This window comes from Lonchura striata, chromosome 4 (assembly GCF_046129695.1).
Source record: "Lonchura striata isolate bLonStr1 chromosome 4, bLonStr1.mat, whole genome shotgun sequence".
In the NCBI taxonomy this organism is placed as follows: Eukaryota; Metazoa; Chordata; class Aves; order Passeriformes; family Estrildidae; genus Lonchura; species Lonchura striata.
In genome coordinates this window covers 49,672,642-49,697,410 of record NC_134606.1, presented here as the reverse complement: position 1 = coordinate 49,697,410, position 24,769 = coordinate 49,672,642, and the positions used below count along the sequence as shown (strand labels likewise).

At 38.2% G+C, this 24,769-nt stretch overlaps 1 protein-coding gene across 2 annotated transcripts; it reads right to left on the bottom strand.

Annotated features, from left to right (window-relative positions):
* Positions 1 to 244: 244 nt before the first annotated feature.
* Positions 245 to 24,769, bottom strand: DNAJB14 (DnaJ heat shock protein family (Hsp40) member B14). Of its 2 annotated transcripts, XM_021550321.3 has the most exons (9): positions 24,539 to 24,650; positions 22,683 to 22,813; positions 18,715 to 18,889; positions 9,778 to 9,923; positions 6,554 to 6,739; positions 6,117 to 6,211; positions 5,354 to 5,463; positions 3,994 to 4,166; positions 245 to 2,292 (listed from the first exon to the last, which is right to left on the bottom strand). In XM_021550321.3, the coding sequence occupies exons 3-9, from the start codon at positions 18,870 to 18,872 to the stop codon at positions 2,168 to 2,170; spliced, it is 993 nt and encodes a 330-aa protein (XP_021405996.1). In that variant the 5' UTR covers positions 18,873 to 18,889; positions 22,683 to 22,813; positions 24,539 to 24,650; the 3' UTR covers positions 245 to 2,167. The 2 variants fall into 2 exon arrangements, with proteins under 2 accessions (XP_021405996.1, XP_021405995.1); XM_021550320.3 differs by lacking the exon at positions 22,683 to 22,813 and having other exon boundaries at positions 24,539 to 24,769.

Here is a 24,769-nt window from a genome sequence, read left to right as displayed (position 1 = left end):
CTGCACCAGAAGTGGCTGAAGGGCAGACACAGCCCATAGAATTATTATAGGCAGCTTTGCTAAGACCATCTGTTCACTCTGACTTCACAGTTCCAATATTTGATAAATGTGTTATATATCCTTTTTCCTGTTAACTAAAAGATCACTTGCAAGCTCAGACTCATTTGTAAACAGGAAGGTCTAAGTACTTGTTAAAGCCTTTGGAACAACTTTCTTCTTTTAAGAAGACACAGGAGTACCAGGATGTATTTTGATAGTTTGTTTTCATTGATATAATTACAATACATTCTGGACAGTTACAAAATCTGGGGAATCTCGTTTTCTCCATAGATTTTGATTGCATATTTCAAACAACTGGATGCCTTTCCATTACATCTGAACCCTTTTACTATAGCCTTAGTAAGGGCATTCAGTACAGCAACACTTTTTTTTTGTTGTTTCAGCAAATTTTTTTTCTGTTTTATGCTCCAGGCTTTTATGTCCACCTTGAATGCTGGTTTAGCTGCTTAGCTAAAAGCCTGCAGCCAGTCTCATGTTACACCAATTCAAGAGAAGACATTTCCACTGGGACAATTTGGAAAAGGGATATGCAAAATGTTTTTTGGTTCACTTAGAGTAGTAGCATTTAGTGTATTTGTAAAGTCATATGCTGCTGTAGATCAGAAGGAATTGCAATGAAGTCAGACAAAGTATTTAAATTTTCAGTTTAGGAGAAATATTTGGCTCCACATGAATTGATAGCATTGTTCAAAGATAGCAGTTTTCTCAAACAAAATATATTGCCTGTAATACAAGCTATCTGGCATTCTCAAATACAAGAAACATTCCCCTGTATAACACTGTTAAAATGTAAAAAACATCAGCTACTGAACCTAAAAACATTTTCAACATACTTTAAGTACATTGTACTTAGCTGCTTCAGAACACCTCTTTGCATCAGCAGGTGTGGCTACATATAGTTTCCATTTCCAGGCCACTGAGTTACATGATCTCCTATGGAGGAGCCAAACAGTAGGCTTGCTCATTTCTACCAAGTCAGTCCAGCTACATTCTGGTCCCAAAAAAACATACCCTACCTCTTTTGACAAGTGATACGGCTCTGACCATAGGAGCACACTGCAAAGCAGCAAAGCATTTAAATAGTTGGCAAAAGGGTTGAAAGGCACATAGCTTGTCCTTCGCAAAATTTCCCTGCTCCACCTGCGGTGCCCATTGAGGAATCAGTATTGGGACCTAGCTTGAAATAAAAAAGTTGTAAGAAAATGGAAGCCTGCCAGGAAAAAAAAAAAAATAGGTTGCCTTTTTTTTTCAGTGTTGCATGTTTTCCTCTACCTTTCTGGTGAAAATTAAGGAAGCTATGGATGCATGTTAACCATACGTATGGACTTACAACTACTGGAATACCAAATGGTAGAGCTGCTGTAAACTGTTGCAAGTACTAAAAGCAATGTTTATAATGGTCTGTACAGCATTTGCAAATATTTACTTTGAAAAGAGATTAGCATAGTTCTTATTTTTCTCAGCATTGCTTAGAAATGCTAAAAAACTACAACAGCTAAACTGCTACTCTACACCAGATCAATTTACCCCAACAGATATTTAGGAATATATGCCATTATATTTAAAAATACCAAGTTCCTCTAAGTGGTAAACCTAGAAGATTTTACACAGAGTTAGAGATAAAATATTAAAAATTATTGTTTTAACTCCACACACTTGACATCTGAATAGGAGTGATGTAATCATACTATTTATTCCATCAGTGAGACAAAATGTAGTATGGAACTAAATTTCTGAGATTTTTAAATAGAAAGTAATTTAACTCATATATACACAAAGTGTTCTTTCCACAGATATTTACATGGCAAATATGTTAGAGGAGAACCACTATGACTAAGTCTCTACAAGTATAGCATCCTTTCTGAGCTATTCTCTCTGCTGAAAGAATTCACAGAAGCTTTGAAGTAAAATCTAAACAATTAAAGTTACCTATATTTCACAGTAGGTAAAGAAGCCGTTAAATGATATTTCAGCATAAGGTTTCTGGAAACAGCTACACAGTAGAGTTTTACATCCACCCTCTTTTCCAGCATCCATGGTGAAACTAAATCTCTTCTCAGTTTCAGGAGAGATAACAGCATAGGTAAGATGTGTGTGTAACTGTAGCTCATCCTCCTCGGTAGAGGCTGGTCAGCCGTTCTAGTTCTTTGCAGTTCTCCATGGACATGGACTCTGCTTTCTTTCGGAGGCGGTCATCTCGATATACTTTTGCTGCATAAAGTAAGTCTGTTTCTTTAAGGAGAAAAGATTTTTTTGGTTACAAACTGAATACTCGGCACATGACAGCTGTACAGAACATGCCAGGTTTTAACCCTTGCCCTTTTTTCCTTCTCTCTGTTCTAACTTCCCTCAGACACAACCACAACAGCACTGCTACAGTTCTCCTTTGCTGGATCTTTGTAACAAGTCTATCCTTTTGAGTAGGTAAAGCTGTATCAGCCTTCCAGCTTCCTCAGACTTCATACAGCAGTATCTGATTAAAAAGAAAAAAACCACACCCTACAAAAATCCCCAGCAACAAAAAAACAAAAAACCCCTACGACTTCTGTCAGACCTCATTAGACATTACAAATATAGGCTACTCTCAGTGATCCTGCATTGTTATTGATACCTCTAGCATCCTGTCTGTGCCCCAAAAAATCCAATCTTAATGTTAAGCCCTTTACTTCAACTGATGCTGATTCAGACTGTCAGTGTTCAGAGCTATTAATAATTAAGAGCTCTGTATTATACTGGTGCTCAACAGCTTGACATTGCTGAACATTGTTAATTCTGTAAAATTTTGTCACTTCAACTCAAAATGCAAGACATTCTTAAATGTCAGTTAACCCCAGATAGATTTTAAATGTCAAAGAGATTTAACACACAACAGGTATTTTAAATCCATAAAACCACAAAATCAGCTGTTTCTACAATCAGGAAAAAAAAACCCAACAAACAAACAAAACCAAAACATTAGGAAACTCTTACTCAAAATCAGTTTGGGTAGTTTTCACAACCTGATAAATTACAAGTACCAAACAACTGGACTACAGAGACTAAAGCTGGCCAGGAACATGTGATCTGACTCAGAGAATTGCATTCTATTTGCTTCTGGTCAGTTTAGTGACAGTTCATGAATGAATTATTTTTCCAGTTTTCTATGACTGAAGTTCACTACCTGAAAAGCTAAAACCAACTGGTTTCCACACTGATGTAATTTTAGTAGTGCTGTTCCCACAGAGCTCATGAAATAGTCACAGATAACAATAAAATTGTAACAGATAGCACATTAAAATTGATGCTGATTTAGAAAAGGCTGGTGGCATTCTTCAGTATTCTTATGCTGTAACACTGAATTCTAGGTTTCTGAAAAGAAGTAACTCATTGTATAATACTAGACTGGAGAAACAGATGGCACACTAAACCCCCTTGTTTGACAGGATGTGCTGCCTGTCCTTGGTTGCCTGGAAAAACAGTGTTTGTATGTACTGTGGTTCCAAGGCAGATTATTTTTTCATCTCTCTGAAAACACCTATGTAAGTTTCTGGTTTATTTATTTACTTACATAGAAGCACCAAGGCAAATGAGCTATTGCCATGAAAAAGTAATGTGGAAGACATGAGAATTCTTACAAATCACAGTGAGTTAAGGACTCACTAAGCTTTATAATTATCAATTTAGTGTAGTCTTTAATTTTCTGAGAAATGGTCACAGATAATAAAGCACCAGGTTAAAATTGCTGATAATTTGCAAGTGGTTGTTAGATCACTGAGTAAAATCCAAAAACTAAGTGACATTGGGGACAGTTTTAAAGTGAGAAACAGCATGGGACCTTACACTTACTATTGCATTGAGATATTGTAATAATACAAGCACTTCCTTCTTGCCTCAGGCAATTTATTTTTATATTAATGCATGATTTCATTAAATTATACATATTACCACACTTACTTTGTTGCCTCTCCTTCCAACAGTTATTACGAACGTTAGATACATAATCTTCTTCCACACTCTTTTCCACTTTCTGTAATGACACTCCTTTGTATTCATTTCTAAAGTCCTTATTGACATAATAAATGACACCCAAATTTTCTGTCTGCATTTTTATGGTCTGCCCTGTACTTCTGCAAAAAAGGAGGCGGGGGAGAGAAAGACTAAATATTAATTTGATTATTGTTTTTACATCACAAGCAGACTTAAAAAACATATTGCCATTACTGAATAATACCAGCACACTCCTAAATTTGCCATTTCAAGATAAAAAATGAAAAGAATGGCTCTATAATCTGCTTGAGAATAAAATCATTGCTTTTACCTAAACATTAAACTTCTGCTGCTTAAACACTTGATCTCAAAAAAAAATCCACTTTACTAAGACACTTATTTCATACCTCTATAGCCAAATATAAGTTTAAATAATAGAAAAATACATTCAAACTCAACAGAAACAGGTCACTATTTTGCAGCAAGCCAGTATAGCATCTCCATTCTGAAGTGTTTGCTGCCAGCCTTGATAAATTAATTTTCCTGATGGCATTCTGTAGATTAAAAATCAAAGATCAGATGCAAACATTTTGGCAGAAAAGCTTTTCTAAGCATTACAACAGCTTAATTGCAGAAGGGAAAAACAACCTACTCCAGAAATAGAGAACTTTGAAAAACAGGAGAAAAGAAACCTTTCTGTTATGGGGCTCTGCAAGGAACTAAGGACCTTTAAAACCAGTGTGGTGAGTGGGCCACGTCTACCAGTTAGCTGCACACTTGATTCAAGTTACTTATTTCTCATAAGAAAAGAAGGTTTAAATATCCAGGTAAGTTTCACAAGTAGAATTCTTCACAACAAAATGAAAATTTTGCCATCGCCTAGAATGAAGCAAAGAACAGACAATCTTCCCAGCCGTCATTGTGTTTAACACTTAAATAAGGATAAGAAAGTTGCTTTCAAGTTCTTCACCTTCTACAAACACAGATTACCCCCAAAAGAGTAATGAGCCTTAGCAGATTTCAGGTTTTGATTAACTATGTTGGAGATGTGAACACCTTTGCAACATGCCATGTTGCTTGGACCCACTGCCTTGTACTAGATCTCCTAAACTCCAGGTACTGCTGACCTCTTTTCTCCATTACATTATCACAGCATGTTCTTCACACCTACATTTTTTGTTCTTCATCTACACCTTCCCTCCCTTTCTTCACTGTGGGAAATCAAAGATCAACTAATGGAAGATTCTCCACAATGCTTCTAAGTGGGAGAAAGTGATTGCAATACCTTCGCCTCTGCTTTAAGGTGATGTAATGAAGCATTACTTACGATCTTGGGTATAAGGCGTAAGGAGGGTTAGATACCATCAACTGGCTCAACAAGGAGACAAAGATCAACACAATAATAGGCATCAGCTGAATGACCATAGAGAAACCTCCCTAAGGAACAAAACAGATTCAGGTATTTCATAAATCATCAAGCAAACAGGTAAATCTGACAATACTTAATGCTAAGTGTGACTTTTTGCTTTAAGCCTCAAAAGCTACTAGGAAAACAGTAACTGCAAACACTGTGGTATTATTTGAACTTTCAATTGCATATACAATATTCACACAGTGCTCAAGCTGCAGGAGTTCATGGGTTAGCACATACACACAAGCAACTACCAAATAAAAGCTGGATTCAGCTATGTTGTATATCATGATTTGGTCTCATCTGTACAGTGATATGTGATTATACAGGATTAGAGATAATTCATATAGGTGAATACTGAGCCATACATTCAATTCTTACCTCAGCCCAAATAAATTTATCAATGCATACAAGGACTAGTGGCCACAATTAGTGCCATATATAGGTTAATAATACCAGTCACTAGTAAGAGAGTAACATACTACAACAGGTTTACAAAATCAGGCTATTACCTTCTCAAATTTGCATGCCTGTTTACCAGTCAGTAAGCGAACCACCCGCTGAAGTTTGAAATACCCAGCTGGCAGGTACAAATCCTCCTCTACAGTACAGAGCTCCTGTACAATCACAATACTGAAAGCAGATTTTGTAGTTTAAAGCCAATGGTGCTTAAACTTACATCACCCCTCTCTTCCTCCCTCTCGTGCCCACTCTGACGGTGCTGGTTTGGATGGCTGTAGCCAGCACGACCATTAGAAAATGAGTGTACACTACCTGAGGAAGGAACATCCACATTTAAATCATGTACAAAAATACTATTTAGAGGTCAGTACAGAAGCAACATAAAGCACTTTACATTACTGCACAACAGCACATAAAATAACATTAAGGTATCTTGAAATTACAAAGTTGCTTAAAGTAAGTATTTTAAGCTGCATGATAGTAAGAACTGACATTTTTAGGATTTAGCAACACTTGAGGGAAAAATAAACTTATGCAGATTGTAGAGTTGGGGTTCATGGCTGGCTGAAATAATTCTACTATTTTATAATGTCATAAACTCTAATGCCACTCTGGGCAGTACATATCAACAATTAAGCTGATGTATACAAATACCTGTTGGAAAGGCCCCTCCAAAAAACATGTTGAACAGATCCTCTGGAGTAATATCTGCCTCACAACCTCTATGGAAGTTGAATCTGCCATTGCTAGGGTGATTACAAGTTTGCTCTTCACTGCCTGTAAGGTCATACTGCTTTCGCTTTTCTGGATTACTCAGCACAGCATACGCATTTCCGATTTCTGAAGCAAGGAATAAAACAAAACTCCCATAAATGCATGATAAAAGCTATTCCAGCATGAAAATTGCAATTTCAAAGTCAAAAATAGGCAGCAATTGATGTAATTTACTGTATGTTACAAAATAACTACAGTAGAACAAAGTCTAGAAACATCTCCACTTTTCTTGGAATAACTTCCACAAAGTTTCTCACCAATGCTATTCAAAGGCCTTTTATCCTGTTAAAAAAGGCAGAAGGCAGGAGAGCTTTGTTTCCTTTTCTAGGGGAACACCTACCCTTGTGGAAATGTTCTCTCTCACTGCAGTTACAAAAATAGCATCAAGCATTTTAAGGAGACTCTGAAGCTGGGTAATTGCACTTTGCTCTAGCAGCTAGCTTAAAAAACCATCATGGACTCAGCAGGTTTTCTTTGGTTTCATTTGATAAGTGGTCATTTCTTAGAATGCATCAACTTCATTGTATACAGGAGTGTGAATGTATTTTTCTTCATGCTTTTGAAGGTATTTATGGATTGCATTAATAACACAAAGCTTTGCATGATGTAACCTGAGGAGTCGAACATGCACATGTGACAGGAATGTGTGTGTTCCTCGGGCGGTCAATACTACCTCAGTATTTGGAGGGCCTGATCTGGATGCTTCTCCCTGTTTATGTTATGGTATCACAAATGAACAGCTTCCATTTTGGCAGTAGAAAGGGAAAAACCCTCACTTAGGTAAGCATGGAAAAATCAGCGAGAGAACCCACATATATTGCTGACTTTAGAAGCTTTTTTTCTTGCTGCGCACAGGCATAATGATCTTGCAGATTGATGGAAAGTTTGTGTTGCCACTTGATGAACAACTTTCACTCATATCTTCATTAAGCCCTTTCTGCCTTCCTCTCTACTCTCTCCTCCAGACCTCTCCAACAAAAGAGTCCTTTTGCAGCCAACCAATCCAAGGCACAGGGATTATGATTTTCAGTGTTGAAAAGCCATCAGTCATCAAAAATTCGTCAGAGGTGCAACACTATAACTTCAACACAGGTAAATAAGTTTGTGGCTTTGTAATTAATATTTTAAACATTATCCAGTCTAAGCAAAAGTTAATGAATTTTAGCTATGTGTCTTTTAAGATGCCCTTAGGAAAAAACCTAAGCAATTCCTTTAACTGGAGGAGAAAACCCAAAGAAATGAAGCCTGGTATTTTGCACTGAAGCATGATATAAACTGACATCAGATATTGCTCTGTTGCTCAGTACAAGGATAAAATTGATAATAAAAATTTAGAGGTTCCCAAGAATTAAAAACTTAGACAGATAAATCGGGTCACTGCAAATAAAGTGAAGTTACCATACTGTCACAATGTGCTTGTTACTTGCTCTTGATTATCTGGTGCTAATTCACAACAGATTTGATTCCAATATAATTTTCTTTTCAAAAAGGACAAAAATGAAAAAACGTCACTACTCAAAAGTTTCAAAGGAAAGACTTTTGATTAAATTGATAAAAGATGGCAGAAGTTATTATATTTGCACAAACTTTGATTTAAAACTCACTTCAGTGAGACTGCTCAGTACAATAAAAGAGTAGTACTAGGTAGGTCAAGATCTAAGTAAGTATCTTACCTATCATAAAATGCAATTCTGTTTTATAATGTGACCTTTCCTTAAAATAAACCGTTATTATGAAATAAAACCTATTATTATGAACTCCTTTCCTCAGATTGATATCATAAACTGATCAGATAACTTTAAAGGAAAACTAAACCATAAATTTACTCAGCCATACAAAAGGATTATGATAATTTCAATGCAAGAAAATGGTAGTTGTCATTAAATAATTTTTGGTCAATGAGATTCCCCTACAAAATTTTCTGTTCATTTACTAATCTAGTTAAAAACCAGAAAGTGAAATTCAGATGAAAAAATTAGACTTGTAAAAAGTGCTCATGTCAAATAAAATGTTAAGAAGCAGATTTTTAACATTTTAAAGATGATTTGAAATGCTATTAACAAGGAACAACTATTTTATTCCCAGGGCCTGAGACAATTTTATAGGAATAGTATCTTTTAGAGCTATCTTCTAGATAACGCAAATGATTGCTATCTTTTAGCATTCCAAATCATCTTTAAAATATTAAAAATCACATAGCTTTATTAAAGGAATCAATAGCAATTAACTTTCCTGCTCTGCTGTATCTACGTTTCACCTGGAATTGTTAATATATTATTATAATTACCTCTTAAAGTTTGTATCAGAAATCTTGCTCAGGACCTTTTTTTTTTTTTTTCCCTCCCCAATTTAAGTGTTTTATCTGAATGATTTTTTCAAATGTCTGCATGTAAACGTCACACAAGAAAAAAATAAAAATATGCACCACGATCAGATTGTTTATGCATTATCATTTCTTACACATTCACATTCTTCTTCATCTTAGATGAAGCTGTAGTTTCCTTTAGAAAGCTTTTCTTCAATAACTTCCCTTGTGTAGGACTAAGCTGGACAGCATTAAATAAGGTCAAGTCAGACTGTAAATTTTACCTAAAAAATGGTCAAAGGCAACTACTAGTAAGGCCATGACTGAACTCAGGTGTTTTTATGCAGAAAAAGTAGTAAAATTACACACATACAAGAAATTCTACAGAAGAGGCAACTTAGCATGGGCTGTGATTCAGTAAAAACTGCATTTTACTATCAAGGATTGCTTTCTTTTTTTCTATCTCAAGTACAGTAAAGATCCAAGGCAATATAATTCAATGACTACATTAAGTCAACAACAGTAAAAAAGTGCAATTGAGTTTCACAGATCAAGTATTTGTTCCCTGTACTGAACATTATAGTCAATTTTCTGAAACCAAGCTCTACTGCCAAAGTCCATGTTATTTATCTATACTTCTAATACAACAAAGGTCAAATATTTTCTTGAATAAAAATGTCAGCTTAACAACAGCTAAAAAACACATTTGTATTTGTAAAAATACAAGTAATCAATGCAGATAAATAAGTTTTATTTGTATTAATCATAAAAGAAATTTCAAGTAAAAATGGTGTTTTACTTTTAAAAGCCTCTGTTGCTCCTGGTGCATGGTTTTTGTCTGGGTGGAATTTCAAAGCAAGTTTTCTATAAGCCTTCTTTAGGTCTTCTTCACCTGCATCCTTTGACACTCCAAGGACTTCATAATAATTTTTACATTTCTTTATACTGCAAAAGAAAATGACATAAAATGTTGTAAGCAAAAAGATGTAAAAGTAATGGTTTAACACACAGCTGCAAATAAGGTCATACATTACAGTGGTGCATTATATTACATCTTTTGCTTTCAATATGAATTATTTTTTAAATATCAACTCTAGAAACAAAGAATGTAATTTTTTCATAATAAACTCACTATTGAGCTTATTATGTATGTTTCTTCTACTGTAGAACTACCACAGTTGTAAGAAAGGTTTTCAGTTTGCAACTACTGTAGCATTCCCACATCCACAATTACATTAATATTGCTGTTAATAATGCATAAAAGAAGATTCCAAATTTACTTTGCACAACTAGCAGGTAGGAAAATATGTTTTGACTGTAAACAGCAAATGCACTTCGGTATGAAGGATATTAAATAAAGCAAACAATACCTCCCTTTTTCCAAAAAGTCAAAATCATACCATCACTCAAGCATTCACTTTTCAGAGAATAAAACATGTGAGAATACTTCTGCTGCTGGGAATGCACCTGGAACTTAATCTTTCTCTAAGTGTTTAGGTAAATTCAAAGTCACACTATCAACTCCAGCAATTACATATTTAGCTCATCTCATATAATCAAGTGTAGCATTTTTTAAAACTCAAACCTCAGAAATATTCTTTTTGTAAGCTGCCTAACCCAGACATGAAAAGCAAAATGTGGAAATGATGCAATGATTTAGTATAGTTCACAATATCCCAGAAGAAAGAAAGAGCACTTAGAGGAAAATAGAGAACATTAATTCTATGGGAGCAGGAAGAACTGATCAAACCAGTAAATACAGCTTAACAATCAAACCAAGTTACTTGGGTAAGAATTCAGAAAGAAAAGACTGAATCCCAAACTTGCACTGCAGAAATGAGGCACACTGACACGGGGTGCGTGCTAAAAAAAATGGGCTGGTCTGAGCAAGAAATAGAAATTACACCCATGAATACTTTAAAAGCTTCGTGTGAGTCTCTTCACATGGATGTAATTGTATCTGCATTCTCTTACATACACAAATGTCTATGTAAATTTGGGTTTAATGTTTCCAAGACTATACACAGGGCAGCCATGTGGAAAACAAGGGAGCAAGCAAGCCTTTGGCATTCTCATGGAATGAGAATCCTGTAATTAAGGGAATGTGAGCATCACAAGTACGACCACACCACCATGTGTGATCCGTCCTACTTCACAAATTGATCAAATCAAGTTTCATTTGAGGGCTCCTGCTTCCTGTGCTCAAATACAGGAGCTTTTATGGAAGCCTCAGTGAAATGCTCACAAGAGCACTGAATTAAATGTATGCAGGCAGCTGCCAACACAAACATCCTGTGAAATAAATATAGCTCATTATATTGAAGTAACATTTAATAAGCTCCAATTAGGAAGCTGATAGAGCTAACTAAAAAGAACATAGTGAATCCATCAAGAAAGGTTGGAAAGAAAATACATTAAATTATACTCTTGAGTACTGCAAACTCTTTTTTGGTAATCTATACAAGCAGAAAGAAGTGTGGTAGTGTACAGATCCCTTAATCCATAGCCTCAATGCCAGGATGACTCATGAACTGTTACCAAGAACAGGTAGCTTTATTTAAATATGTAACAGTATCAAATTAAGCTTTTATTTAATGAAATTGCTTCCTCAGCATTCGATCTATGTTCTCTTCAACAATTGTTTCTAAGCTGTTTGTGGGCCAGACTCTTCAGAACTTTGGCTGACATAAAATTACAGCGAGCTGTCAATGTTTAGCAAAGCTGTTGTTGTTTTAACATTAAAACCCTGGTGTTAAAAATTAATTTAAATGTTTTTAAGCACTGTGCATCCTCAACAACTCTTTCCATCAATAGCATATTATCATTTTTCATGAAAAAAAAACCTAACATGAAAGTTTATTTATTTGCAATATACCTTCATTTCACACCTCTAGGATGCCAAAAGGAGAAATATGGGGAAAAAAATTGCAAAGATGTCAACCTGTACTTCTAACTCCCCAAAACCACTTGAGAGTTCCCTCCTGTTCACAACCAGTGGATGTTCCACAGTGGACGACCCTCAAAGGAGAAGCAGCAATGGTGGGTATATACCAAAAGATCTAAAGGATTAATGCAATCACCTCCATGCAACAGCTATCCTGAACCTGGCCCACAAATGAAGTATTTTTATTACTGAGAGACATGTTCAGCCAAGGTATAACACGTTTCTGTTTTTTTCTTTGCAAGTCTTTCCCAGTGGTAAATGAAAAATTCTAAAAACACAAATGTGGAACATGCATATACATACGGAAATTTTGCAGTTTAGCAAGACTTTGGATTAGGCAAATCAAGCTTTAAAGCTAAAAAAAACCATTAAATGATCTTACAAATGAACAGGGGCCAAAAACCATACCTAAGCCTGGAATTTTCAGCAGTGACATTGTGCTATAAAGCCCTTGCCACACTCTGCCATTAGTCAACAGTTTTACACCATTGCTTGGCCACTTCAAGGCAAAAACCACCTGGACTGTAAGTTGCCAGCATGTGGTTAAGGCAGTTTCCTCCTGGGAGGGAGTCAGTGACTTTTGCCAGGAGATTCCTGACAGAGCAAAATTCAGGGTAATCGTAACAGGGTAATATCTCAGATCCCCCCCTCAGATTAGTTCATTTGAGTTCTGCACCAAAATTTGCACTGGGGATGATGGGACAAGCAAAGATGATTAGAAGGTGAATTCCAGTTAAACAAAATTATCAGTGTTTGCAATGTACTTCTGAGAAGCAAAACTTTAATGCATCACAAACGGAACCTGGTAAGTCAGTTTATCACAGGACAAACCGTGGGGCCACCAGGACTCAGGTCATACATGGCTGTTCAGCCACAAGGCTTCTCTAACACTGCTGGAGCACACAGCCCACCCTCAGATGCCCCAGCACACAGCCTCAGATGCCCCATCCCTCCTCATCCAAAGATGCTCCAAGTTTTCTTCCCCCAAAACTCCACTCTCCTGATGAGAAATTTCTCTCCAGCTGCTGGAAGCTGTTAGAAGCCATGGTCAACTTGATCCTTGTCCCTCAGAAGATGCAGACATTTTTTGACATATTCCTCACCTCTTTACTCTAGTAGACTGACCTCTGACAATCCTCACTCAGCCAGAATCCCTCACCTGCACCAATGAATTATCCTGTGGAGATCTGTCACAGGAAGGTAGGTGGATGGAAGGATCTACTCCTTTCTCACCTTTCTCTTACTACAGGGCACAAAAATCAGCCAGTAAAGGCAGAGAAAAATTAAGGGTAAAACCAGTGGAGATTCTGGAAAAGCCTCATCACTGATGTTACTGTTGGCTTTTTAACTGCACCTGAAACCCCTGCAACACTTTCAGCATGAACAACTTTCTAAATGCTGCATTTCAAATTGTTGTTTGTTTGGTCTTGCTGCCCTTAAGGTACTGCAGTTCCTACTGCTAGTTTTCTTGCACACATAAACTCCACATAGACATTTCTTTTTAAAATTCTAATGTACACATCACTTGCTTACTAACTGCCCATTCTGTATCGAATGAATTATTTTTGTTGCTTTTTATTTCTGGCTTATTTGAAGTTTGATGTTTTAACTGATACTTTGCTTGGGGTTTTGTTTTTTTGTGAATTGATTTTCTTGTACTTTTCATTTCTGGTTGGATCACTTCTGTATCTGAATTACTAGAAAATTATTTCTATTATTTCTCTCCTTGTTGAATTGTTAGTCCCCTGCCAACACCTTGGCACTGTCCTTCTGATTAATAGATCTTCTGGCTGTTCCTGAAATAACACCTGACTTTTACAGAATAGACTTCTCAAACTGCAGGAGAGCAAGTGATGGCCTACATTTGTCCCCAATCTGTTGACAGAGGTATCTCATCACAACTTGCAAAACTCCAATACCCCAGCTTGCAGCTGAGAAGGCACCTGCAGTAGAACTGGTCAGCCAGCTTCAAACTGCAGCACCAACAACTCTGGTGGATGCTGGGCTCCTCTCCATGCTCTGACAGCAGAGGAAGCCCTTCAGGTCCTGAAGCATCTCTCACCTCCAGAAACCCTAGGGCTACCACCACTGGTTCTCCTGTGACTACAAAATGATGTGATCTTAATGCTGTGCTTGTCAGATCGCTTTTCAAATCTACAATTCAGATTAGGTCAGCACTGCCAGCTTTTATCAGATTAACAAAACTTATCAGAGATACTTGCCTTACTGTATCAAATACCTGCAGCAATGCACAATCATGAAATTTGGAGTATGATTAAGTATTTCAAAGTGTCTTCCAAAAACTCACAGGAACAGCCCAAAAGACAAATACTTCAACCAGAAGCATGTCCAAGGAGCCACAATTATTCCTCCCAAAGATATCTGAGCTGAGCAGCACAGCAAGTAGCAATGTGACAAAGTTAGTGACAAAGAATACAGCAAGAGGAAGCTATACTGACTTCTGATCCTAGAGTTGAGCAGAAAAAACACAGTAACATGCAGACCAAAATCTATACGGGTCAAATTTCCAATTATGCCAGAGAGCCTGATGCAAATGGTATCTCATGGCTGAATTGGGAATGTGCCAGTCACAGTTTGGGTGACAAACATGGCCTGAAAGAAGTGCTCTGGATTGGGAAGAGAAGGTCACAGCATTGTCAAGGAACTCAAGCTGGTACCAGCATATCCCTAATTTCTAAAACAAATGCAGCAGAAGTCTTAGATCTCTATTGCACTGATAAATTCAACAACACATTAGGGTGCTTGTCTTACTACCTTGCTCTTGGATTTAGCTGATCAGTTTGTTTCTACTGTGTGTATGACATGAAATATTCAAGTGTGTTTACATCAGCATACTTTTCTCCAGATTTTATTTAAGCTTTTATTTAGTTGCGAGCTTTCTGACAAAGTCCATCACGTCTTCTCTGCCACTTTTCTGTGACAGGCTCTATGACTATGATTTGCACCTTAATTTCTCAACCATTCAACTGGATATTTCAACAGTTCATGGTAACTCTACAGCCTAATTAAAGGCATGCCCTGATTTCTTTGCTTTGGTGGTTTGGCTTTTTTTAACACACAGATTGCTCTTATTAATCTACTTCCAATTAATTATCTTCTTGACACTATGCTAGAAAAAAAACAATATCTCTCTTTTTTTGGATTTGTGAAAGTGTCAGCAGAATGCCTGGGAAAAGTCAGTCACACAACTTATACTCCTACTTTGATCCATGAAATGTATAGAGGCAATTTTTTGGTTCACTACATGAATTCAAATCAAGTCCTACTGATTATTCCTGACCACTACTTGATGGCACTTAATACTGCCTTGCAAGGTTTCTACAGAACTCATGCCTCTGATTTGTTTTGTTTAGTTCTATCTCAAAGATCCAAATACAAAATTTGATTCTTGTGCTTTCTTCTAAGAAGTAGGCACTGGCAAGGCAGGAAAAGTAGTATTCCACAAGACAACAATGCAAATTCAGCATACTACTAGTCATGGCAGTTTTCTTTCAGATGTCAAAAAGGCAACATGCCATGGCTTATTGACTAAAAAAAGAGACCAAAAAGGTCAAACACCATGTTCATTTTAAGATCATTTAAAGAGAGCTTGTATAAAACATACAACATGAAAATGCTTAATTTTTTGTTATGCACATGATTCTCACACATTTGTCTTAAGCTGACATTGCTTGTGTAGCTTTCAGCTGCCTAGAGATTTCTAGGGCACTTGCTCTAAAAAGACATTAAGTCTACCGTGGGTCCTAGCATATTTGTGCTTGTCTCCTGTCAATATCTCCCACATGCAGGTCACCTGAGGGTGTTAAGGCAACTTGATCCAGTTTTCAGTGACAAGGCAAGAATCATTAAGAAAAAGATGCATGTACTACAGATGGGATTTTCAAAGCATTTCCACTTGAAAGCAACAAAGTGCTGTGGTATCTCTCACACTTCAAACTGTCACACTGAAATAGCGAGCGTGGCTCCCACAAAGAGCAGCATTACCCAGCACTTATGCAATCAAAGGAAATATGTTACATCTTATGCTTCTCCCTCTTGAGCAGCTTGCAAGCTCATGTAATACTCTACAGAGCTGTTATGGTAACTTGCTAGTGATCAGTGTCCCCTGTGTATGTGGAAAAAATGAAGGCAGCAGAGGTGCTTGTTTGTACTCATAGCTAGTCATGCTACTAGAGTAACCCTGATGAAAATTAATGCAGCTAAATTAGTTACATTGCTCCAAGCATGTCCTCACTATGCTTCTTAAATCTGCTGTCACAAGCGAATTCAAGATAGCTGTACAATTCCAGGAACTTTAATCAGTGATCCAAGCCAGGGAGCTCAGAGTCAGTTGCCCTGTCTGACAGCTCACTAAAGCTTATAACAAAAGCATTGGAAATGGTATGGAAGTGTAGTTGAAAGCAGAAGCACTGTATTTATGTCCACATTCAGTTACTGAACCAAAAACTCCTAAAGGGAAGAATATTTGAGGATAATGATGTTTTGAATCATGCACATGCAAACCAACTCTGTTTGTGCAATGTCCAATTCATGCTGAGTGTCAGAATTTATTGAGGTTTGAAGGTTTTGCTACCTTGCTGTCTATAAACTTCTTTCCTTACAGAAAAAAAAAGACAACAACTGGGCATGAAACACTGTTTAAAACCACCTCTTTTCACACACTATTTCTTTAGCCAATTCAAACATCTGGAAACCACTCCACTGCGGTACGGCAGAAGCATATGGTGGTGACAAACTCTATTCTCTAAAGAATACTTTCCCCAAAGGGGCATGTTTCATTTAATTGGAAAAACCTGGGGTCTGACTGAAGCAATATCATATGCTGTCTGTCATGTTTCCATCTAGAAAGCTCATTCTCACTGTGGTTTAAACATGAACTTTCTCTCAGTTATGATCACTGAACGTGTTATATTTTTCCATTTAGTTTTAGCCCATTGTTTGTATTTAATTCTGCTCTCCTTGGCAAGGTACACATGTTTTTTAATTTGTAGCCACAAATTTTTTAAGTGGTTTATGTCACTAAATAGTAACATGACAAACATTTCAAAACTTCCAACATGAACGCAAAACTTGCTCTGTTGATCACTGCATATCTAAACAAAAATTCCATCTCGCTCTAAAGGTTCACAAACTGCTTTATTAAAGGATGGCAGAATTCCCCAACCAAAGGTGAAGATATTGTTTTAACACTTTATTTTAAGTGGTATGTTAAACAAACAAACATGGGTTGCTCTGTAAAGTATTGCAATCGCTTATTTTGCAAAGATCTTGGTAAATTTTAAAACGCCATATTCAATATTCAATATTCTTGAAGCAATGTTGCATCAATATTACTCTCAATGTGCAATTCTTGAATATCCCTAACTCTGGTCCTGATCTCAACAAACTGGATTAAGTTTATATAGCATCTAACAAATCCCTTCAAGAAAGCAATACCCAGTACCACAAAAGGCTGCCAGAGAAAAAAGCCAGCTCTACAGCACCACTTCAGTCAAGACAAAGTAGGTAACATACCTTCTGCTGAAACAAACAAACAGACTGATCTTGCAGGGAACCTGACGTTGAAGCAGACTGCAGCTCAGAATGGCATGTCACAGGTGAGTGACTACTGGCACCAAGACAGCCTTCCTTGCAGCAGCTTTCTGGAAGTGTGTGACATGTCTTATTTTGAGCTAAGCCACATTTACAGAGGACTTCTTTCTGGATATTTTGTCTTACACACACATTCTACATTCATTTTAACAGTTGATATGAAGGAGCCAAAAACATACAGGCTTATCTGGGTTTTACTTTAGATGTATCACAAAAGGCAATAACATTAATTAAGTGGAGATGATGGTACATTGAAAAGCTCTAGTAAATAACACCAAGAGGATAACCATGTGCTATGTGAGAGCTGATGCTGTCTACCTGCCTGAATGCAGAGCTTCTGTATCAACAAAGAAAAAACTACTTCTTTCCTCACTGTTAGCACAGCTGAACAGATTACTGAAATTCAGGAAGATCCCAAGATCGTATCAACAGTAACACACATTTCACAGATGCACACAAACCCCTCTCCCTGCCCCAAATTTCTGTAATGCACAACATCCAATATACACAAACTAGGAGACAGGGACCTCTTGATTTCCCTTCAACCTCCCTTGAAAATATTTGGGCTAGGCTCATCTGAAAATACTGGGGTTTAAGGTGTGCAATTCCCTTCCTATATCTATATTTCTTTAGCAGAAACCTGGGCACATATGAAAAAATATTTTTCTTGCTCCTACAGCCAGCAAATGTACAGTAATAACATGACTTAAGACTTACTTGCCTCAAAAGGGCATTTTTATTGACCTTTGTTTATTTTCATACATCTTTTCCTGATGTCACCTCATCTTAATACTAGATTAGCTTGAAAGTAAACTTTAGGAGTGAGCATGCATTTTAGCATAAAAATACTGAACAGAAACACTGTCCTGCAAGTTGCACAACAGAATTTTCATAACTTTTCCCATTTACCATGAGATCTACTCAATAACTATTTTAAGTATTATTTTTACATAAAGTAGCCTTAATAGTTTGAAGAAAGTAATAGCATCTTTCATGCAGAAAGTGACAGCATCTCATTTGGTGTTTAAAATCAGCAAAACTCTTCCTTCCAGACAAAGTTCAGTGCAAGTAACCCCTCTGAGCTAACCTCAAACTTCCTGTGGCTCCTTTAGATGACAGAGCTGAAAGGTTAAGTACATAATACACAGAATGAAAAGCAGTGACATATTTAAGCCATACCTTAATACTCCTTCCATTTGGTCTTTGCTGTAGCCTTTTCCACTTTCACCTGCAGCAGATGCATTGCTCTCCTTTGTGCTATTGGGCTTACTTTGATCACTGTTACTGGCTGGTTTTCGGCAGTAAGCGCCTCCCCCAGCAGTACTTCCATTCTTCATAATAGCTTCCAACAAAACTATAAAAACAACAGTATATCATAGTATCATTACAGGTATTAGTGATTAAGTCAGGGCTCTCAAGTATTTTAGATGAGAGCATCACATTACAAGACTAGCTGCTACATCCGCCTTCCTGTCAATCACCACTTTGTGTCACAGATGTTTCTGCAGCCAGTCTAACAATTCCTTTTCATGGCAAAACTATGGAGAAGTGTTTTGAAATTATTGACCAGCCTCCTCCCATCCATCTCTGCCAAGGTACTGTAACACTGGAGAGAATTTGTCCAGGTGCTTAATTTTGAGATGTTTTTTAGAGGCACCGAACCTGTGCCTTGGGGTGAAAACATCTGGACACCTGAATAAGCACCTGCAAATTGAAGAAGGGGAACTAACCTTACACTCTATAGAAAGTGCAAATTATTCCACACAGACATCAAGCCCATCTCCAGCACTTTTCAGTTCCTACAGTACATACCTATCAATAACCTGAGTCATTAGTGCCACAAACTGATGCACTATTCCTTCCAGGCTGTATCAGCTGAAATTTAAAACACTGTTAAAATGCCACAGAAAACTCAGGACCAGCCAAGTACACCCAACTTAAGATATGAACCTTGAAAAACAGTTGGCTTCTGCTAGTTCTTGAAATCCTCTTTCATTCCATATTCCAGCAGATCTCAAATTTAACAGTTTTAATAAACATTATATACAAAGTCTGGTTTTTCTTTCCGTATATAAGCCTGTATTTTGGGGGTATCTGTCTTAGCAATGAATCAGAAACAATACCATTCTAACATAAGGGACTGCACACAAAGTATAATACAGATCAAAGATTAGTAAATATTCCACCTTTCCTAAAAACAGATTCCTTCAGAACAATGTGGCAAACTACATAGGCTAAATATTTTTCATAAAGGAGTTACTATCTGCATTAAAAATGCACTAATAAAACTTGCTAAGGAAAAATGTCCCGTGCACTATGAAAGCATAGCACTTTCTTGTAGAAAGTCAGTGGGAAGAACCCTTAAGAATTTTCTCCTAACAAAAAAAAAAAAATTCTTCTTTGCCCAGCATGGTCTTTTTTAGAGCAGCAGCAAACTGGGATTCTACACATCATAGATGGTATATCACAGGAAGAAAAGAAAATGGAGCTTTGTTGAAAAGGAGAGACACCACTTCTTAAAAGTTCCCCAGTATTTACTTTTACATTAACTTATTAGTGAATAGCTACACTCAGTGTGAAAAAATCAGCTGACTTCAGAGTCAGTCCTGCCCTCCGCCTGCCTCAGCAAGACTCATGGATTGATCAGACTGGGCTCTTTACAGCAGATACAAAGAAACAACTAAGCTTTTGATGTCTAGTTGTAACTGAGCGCATGCTCTCACTACAAATTAAAGCTGGAGCTTGAAAAGAGTTGCATTATGGATTATAACTGAAGGACATATTCAATATTTGCAATACTTTATTCTAATACCCTCCATTGTGGCATATGAAGTTCTGAGGTAAATGAAGTAGTAACAACTCCAACGAGGTGACCAGGTCTGCAGATTAAGAACTAATCAAGAACAGAGCTTTGAACAGCCAGTGCCCTGGGAATGAAAGATTTCAGTCCGAATGTGCTCCAAAGAAGTGCAACCAGAAAACAGAACAAAAAAAAAATCATTTTTCTATCCAGTGAGTATGACATTTAACAGTGGCGTCACATAGAATCCTACTGAACATGTGGCCTTCTTGAAACAATGCTTACTCAAAGTTTTGCAGTTCCTCCTTTTTATATTGGTATTGCTCTAGAAATTTCTCATCCCTGCACCAACATTTATGCAGAATCTGTGGGAGCAGAAATGGCAGAAACGCAGGCATGGGCGACGGTTTGCATTTTTAACATTCTGAGTTTCTTCACAGCAAGCATGGCATTATGTCTCTTAATGAATAGGTTTGGTTGCAGTATGCTTTAAACATCACTATTTTCTAATCCCCTTCTCAGACCTCATAATGGAGCTGCCTTGATGAGAATACAATGCAGGATGCTTAAAAAATAAAATTCAAATATATCAGTGTGAACTTCTTAAAATAGCAGGACACAGCGTACACAAACATGCCATTGTCCTACACTGAAAAGAGAAAACCACACAAAGGGTATGGGTTCATTGTTTCCTTCAAATAGAAGATACAGTTTAGATATTCAAAAAAACATTCTGACTCTTCCATGAACTGCTGGTGGTAAAACCAGCTGTTAAAATGTAATACTAACACTGCATTTAAGAAAACTTTTACTGTGCATCTAGTATTTCAAACTACGACATACGGGGAACCAAAGACTTATTTTGTTAGCAGGTAAGAGAAAGAATCTTATCTCTGAGTGTGTCTGAAGCCTCTCTTGTGTGTACTATTACCTGCTGTTGAATGAAAGATCCTTGGACCACATTTGATTCCATTATGCATTGAACATGACCCCTCTTCCCCCCCCACTTTCACTAATAGAAGAATTCTGTTTAATTCAGAATTTGTCCTAATGCAACAGCCTAAAAACTAAACTGACATGCTCCCAAAAAAATTTGTTTTTAATGGCAGCATCAGAAATGGGGCAAGAAAATCTTAAGAGGCACTAAAAAATAAAGTTTTCCTTTAACACTGTTTTGTGCCTTTAAACAGAATGGCACCTAGAAGGGACACCTTGTGCTTTGTTATCTTTAAGCTTACTCTTAAAAATCTTTTTCAGACAAGCAATTACGTTCTGTTCAGTTGCAAGATGAATCATTAGCAAAAACCAAAATCAAACGATTTTTTGAATGGCTAAAGAGTAAAACAATTTTTTAGCAAAGAATGATGTCAGCGTGGACACTGCTTCTATGAAGTCATTAGCTCAGTATCATTAAATAAGCACTGACCTTACATTTCACACTAGTAAGGCCTTAAAATAGCACTGCTGCAGTCAGCCTATTTCAGGCAGAAGCTTTGTTTAGCAAAACTAAACTTCACTGGTGACTGAACTAGTGCTGAATGCCCTTTAAATGTAAATGTTGCCAAAAGCAGATCACACACAGTATTGTTTTAGAAACAACAGTTAAAACCTATTCTCTGCCCTTTTGTAATCCACTACGACATCAGGAGGAGGAAGCTCCCACCAGTAAAAGATTCAGCATTACCATTCTCATTGCTTTTATGACTGACAACTTCATTTGTGAAATGGTGGGCAATTGTTCTCAAAACGATACTAAAGGTATATCACACTAAGAATCTGCAACTTCAGTGAGAAACTAGTTCAACTACCTTCTAACCCACACTTCAGAGAAAAATAAGTGAGTAGAGAGACAATTGGGGTTGCACCACATTGTCCTAGCACCATAAAAACCCAACACATTATGACTGTAAAATGAGAATTTGTGTTAGAACTAAATGGGCTCACAAAAACTTAACTGCTTCTTTCTCTCTGGTATGTCCTATGACACATTTTTGATTACCTGAATTATGAATTACAGGTTGGATTTTTTTCCTCAAGTAGACCCCCAACTAAAAGATGCCAATGAGAGTAATTTAATTTGTTCTTAGTGTAAAATTCCAGTTGTGATTTATTGCAGCCCTTCTAGAGCCTGTCCTGAAAAAAAAAGACAGTCTGTGTCCTTGCGCTTTACTGCACTTTTAAGAGGGCCATTTAAGTTCCTCAAACTTTGAAACCAAAATAAAATCAATGAGTTGGTGTTGTTTTGGGAGGAAATGAGATGACTTTAAAAGATTTAACAACCTCCACAGATAGAAAACTGAAGCACAGAGATATGAGATGTTTACAGAGTCCCCTAATTTCTAAGTACCTAGTTCAAATCAGGCCTAGGGCCTGAACTTTTTCAGTGGTATTAGGGCATCTGCAATTCTCTTTAGCTTCAGATGGAGCTTTAACTGCCCACCAGTTCCACAAATCAGGCCCTTGTTTCAAGCTGAATACCTGAAAAATGAAGCACAAACAATTAGCTGGTCACTAATGGAAATGGTGTGAACTGACTTATTTAACATCACATAGAAATTCTGTGAAGCTTTTAGTTTCAGAAGACACAATTCCCCAGATTACAGCCCACTACCACAAGGCCATCTTCTTTTCCCCAGGTCTGTCCCTCATTTGTGATTGACTTTGCTAATTTCCACAGTGAATAAAACAAGTGTCCTACAGACAATAGCCTAATTAGCCATCTATTTCTTGCACTTCTTCACTTTATAATGGTGATTATGTAGTGGCAGTCCTACTTAAAAAAACCCCAAATGCTCAAAACAAGTCAGTTTCTTTCCTGAAAGCTATTTTAACTCTTATCTTTGAGATATAAGATGATAACAGGCTGTGTGAAGCAGACTAAGCTATTTGCTCTCCTTGGTGAAAGAAGCTGAATTGAAGTTCTCTGACTTCCTGCCTCCTGACCAACACAGATTCCAAAAAGCTCCAAGTATTTTCATGCACGTCATGTTCTCAAGCCACAGAAATTTACAGGAATACGACAACATCCATGCTGTCTTGCAGGAGAAAAAATAAACACTTGAAAAATTAAGCACTAATTTAAAAAGAAAAGTGCCAGTGAAATCTTCATTTATTGTTTGCATTGAAGAAGAAGTCAGGAGATAAGAGGCCCAAAAATGTTCACTGCATCTCCCCACAGCAACTTCCAGAGAAGATTTGGCCTCAAACTTCCACTCCAGAAATGGCAAATGCTGAGGCCTTTAAGTGGTACAGGGCACTGAAGTTGTTCCCACTCCTTGCACAGCACAGACCACGTAACTGAGAACCAGAGGAACGCAACAAGTCCCTGCTGCATCCAAAGGTGTTTTGAGCGGACTTCTGTCACTGTGTGACAGAAGGCTCCAAGACAGGTAACAGTTCTACATACACTGAAATTTACTAGCGTTCCTTTGAAACAATTATTTCTAAACACTTTTTACTAAAAGGTTGCTACATATTTTTCCACTTTTTAGTATAGAATAGTCAGAAGAGCTAATTAAGTCTTGGTGGGCACCACATATTCCATTTTCTCTAGGAAAGGCAAACCCCCATGCAATTCCTATGTGGCTGCTGTACGACCAAGAGGGAACCAAACCCAAGAAAACCCAAACCACAAGTATATTAGAGAATGAAGACATGGTCCAAGAAAACCCAAACCACAAGTATATTAGAGAATGAAGACATGGTCCACTCTGGAGCTGTAGCTCTCATTGCAAGCTGAGAGAGGGGTGACTCACAGTGACAGAAAAGAAGCCAACTCAGCCTGTCTCGGCCGGGGGCCTGAAATGTCCTGATGTTAATCGGGGCTAAGCCTCGTCTGTATGGCTGCGCTTTTACTGACGGCTCTAGGGAGGAGGGGGAATGCAGGCAAGGAGCTGGGTCGGCCCTGGGAGATCCCCGCTGGCACCGGGGGAGGCAAACCCACTCCTCCGCAGCGCCTGACGCCAGAGTCACGCACTGCCGGGGCAAGGCAGCTGCCCGGAGCGCTGCTGCCGGGCACACACCCGGCCGCGCCGCAGCCCCGGGCCGGCTCTGGGGCCGGGTCCCGCTCGCCTCAGCCGGCACGGCCCCCCGGGGAGGGAGGGCCCCGGGCGCCCGCCCTCCTGCGGGCCCCGCGGCCGGTCCGGGCTCGTCCCGACAGAGCCGGGCCGCGGGAGCGGGAGCGGGGAGGGGGCCGGGCTTCACCTCGGGCCGTCTCGGTCGGGTAGAGCTTCTGCGCCTTGCCCAGGAAGCGGAGGGCGCGGTCGCGGTTCCCGGCCTCCAGCGCCTCCCGCGCGATCCCGATGCACTTCTCGGCCTCGTCCCGGTTCCCCTCCATGGGCTTCTCCTTCCGCCGCCTCCGCCCGCCGCAGCGCAGAGAGAAGGGGCCCGAAGCCAGAGCGGAGGCGGGCGGGGCGGAGGCGCCGAGCGCGGCGC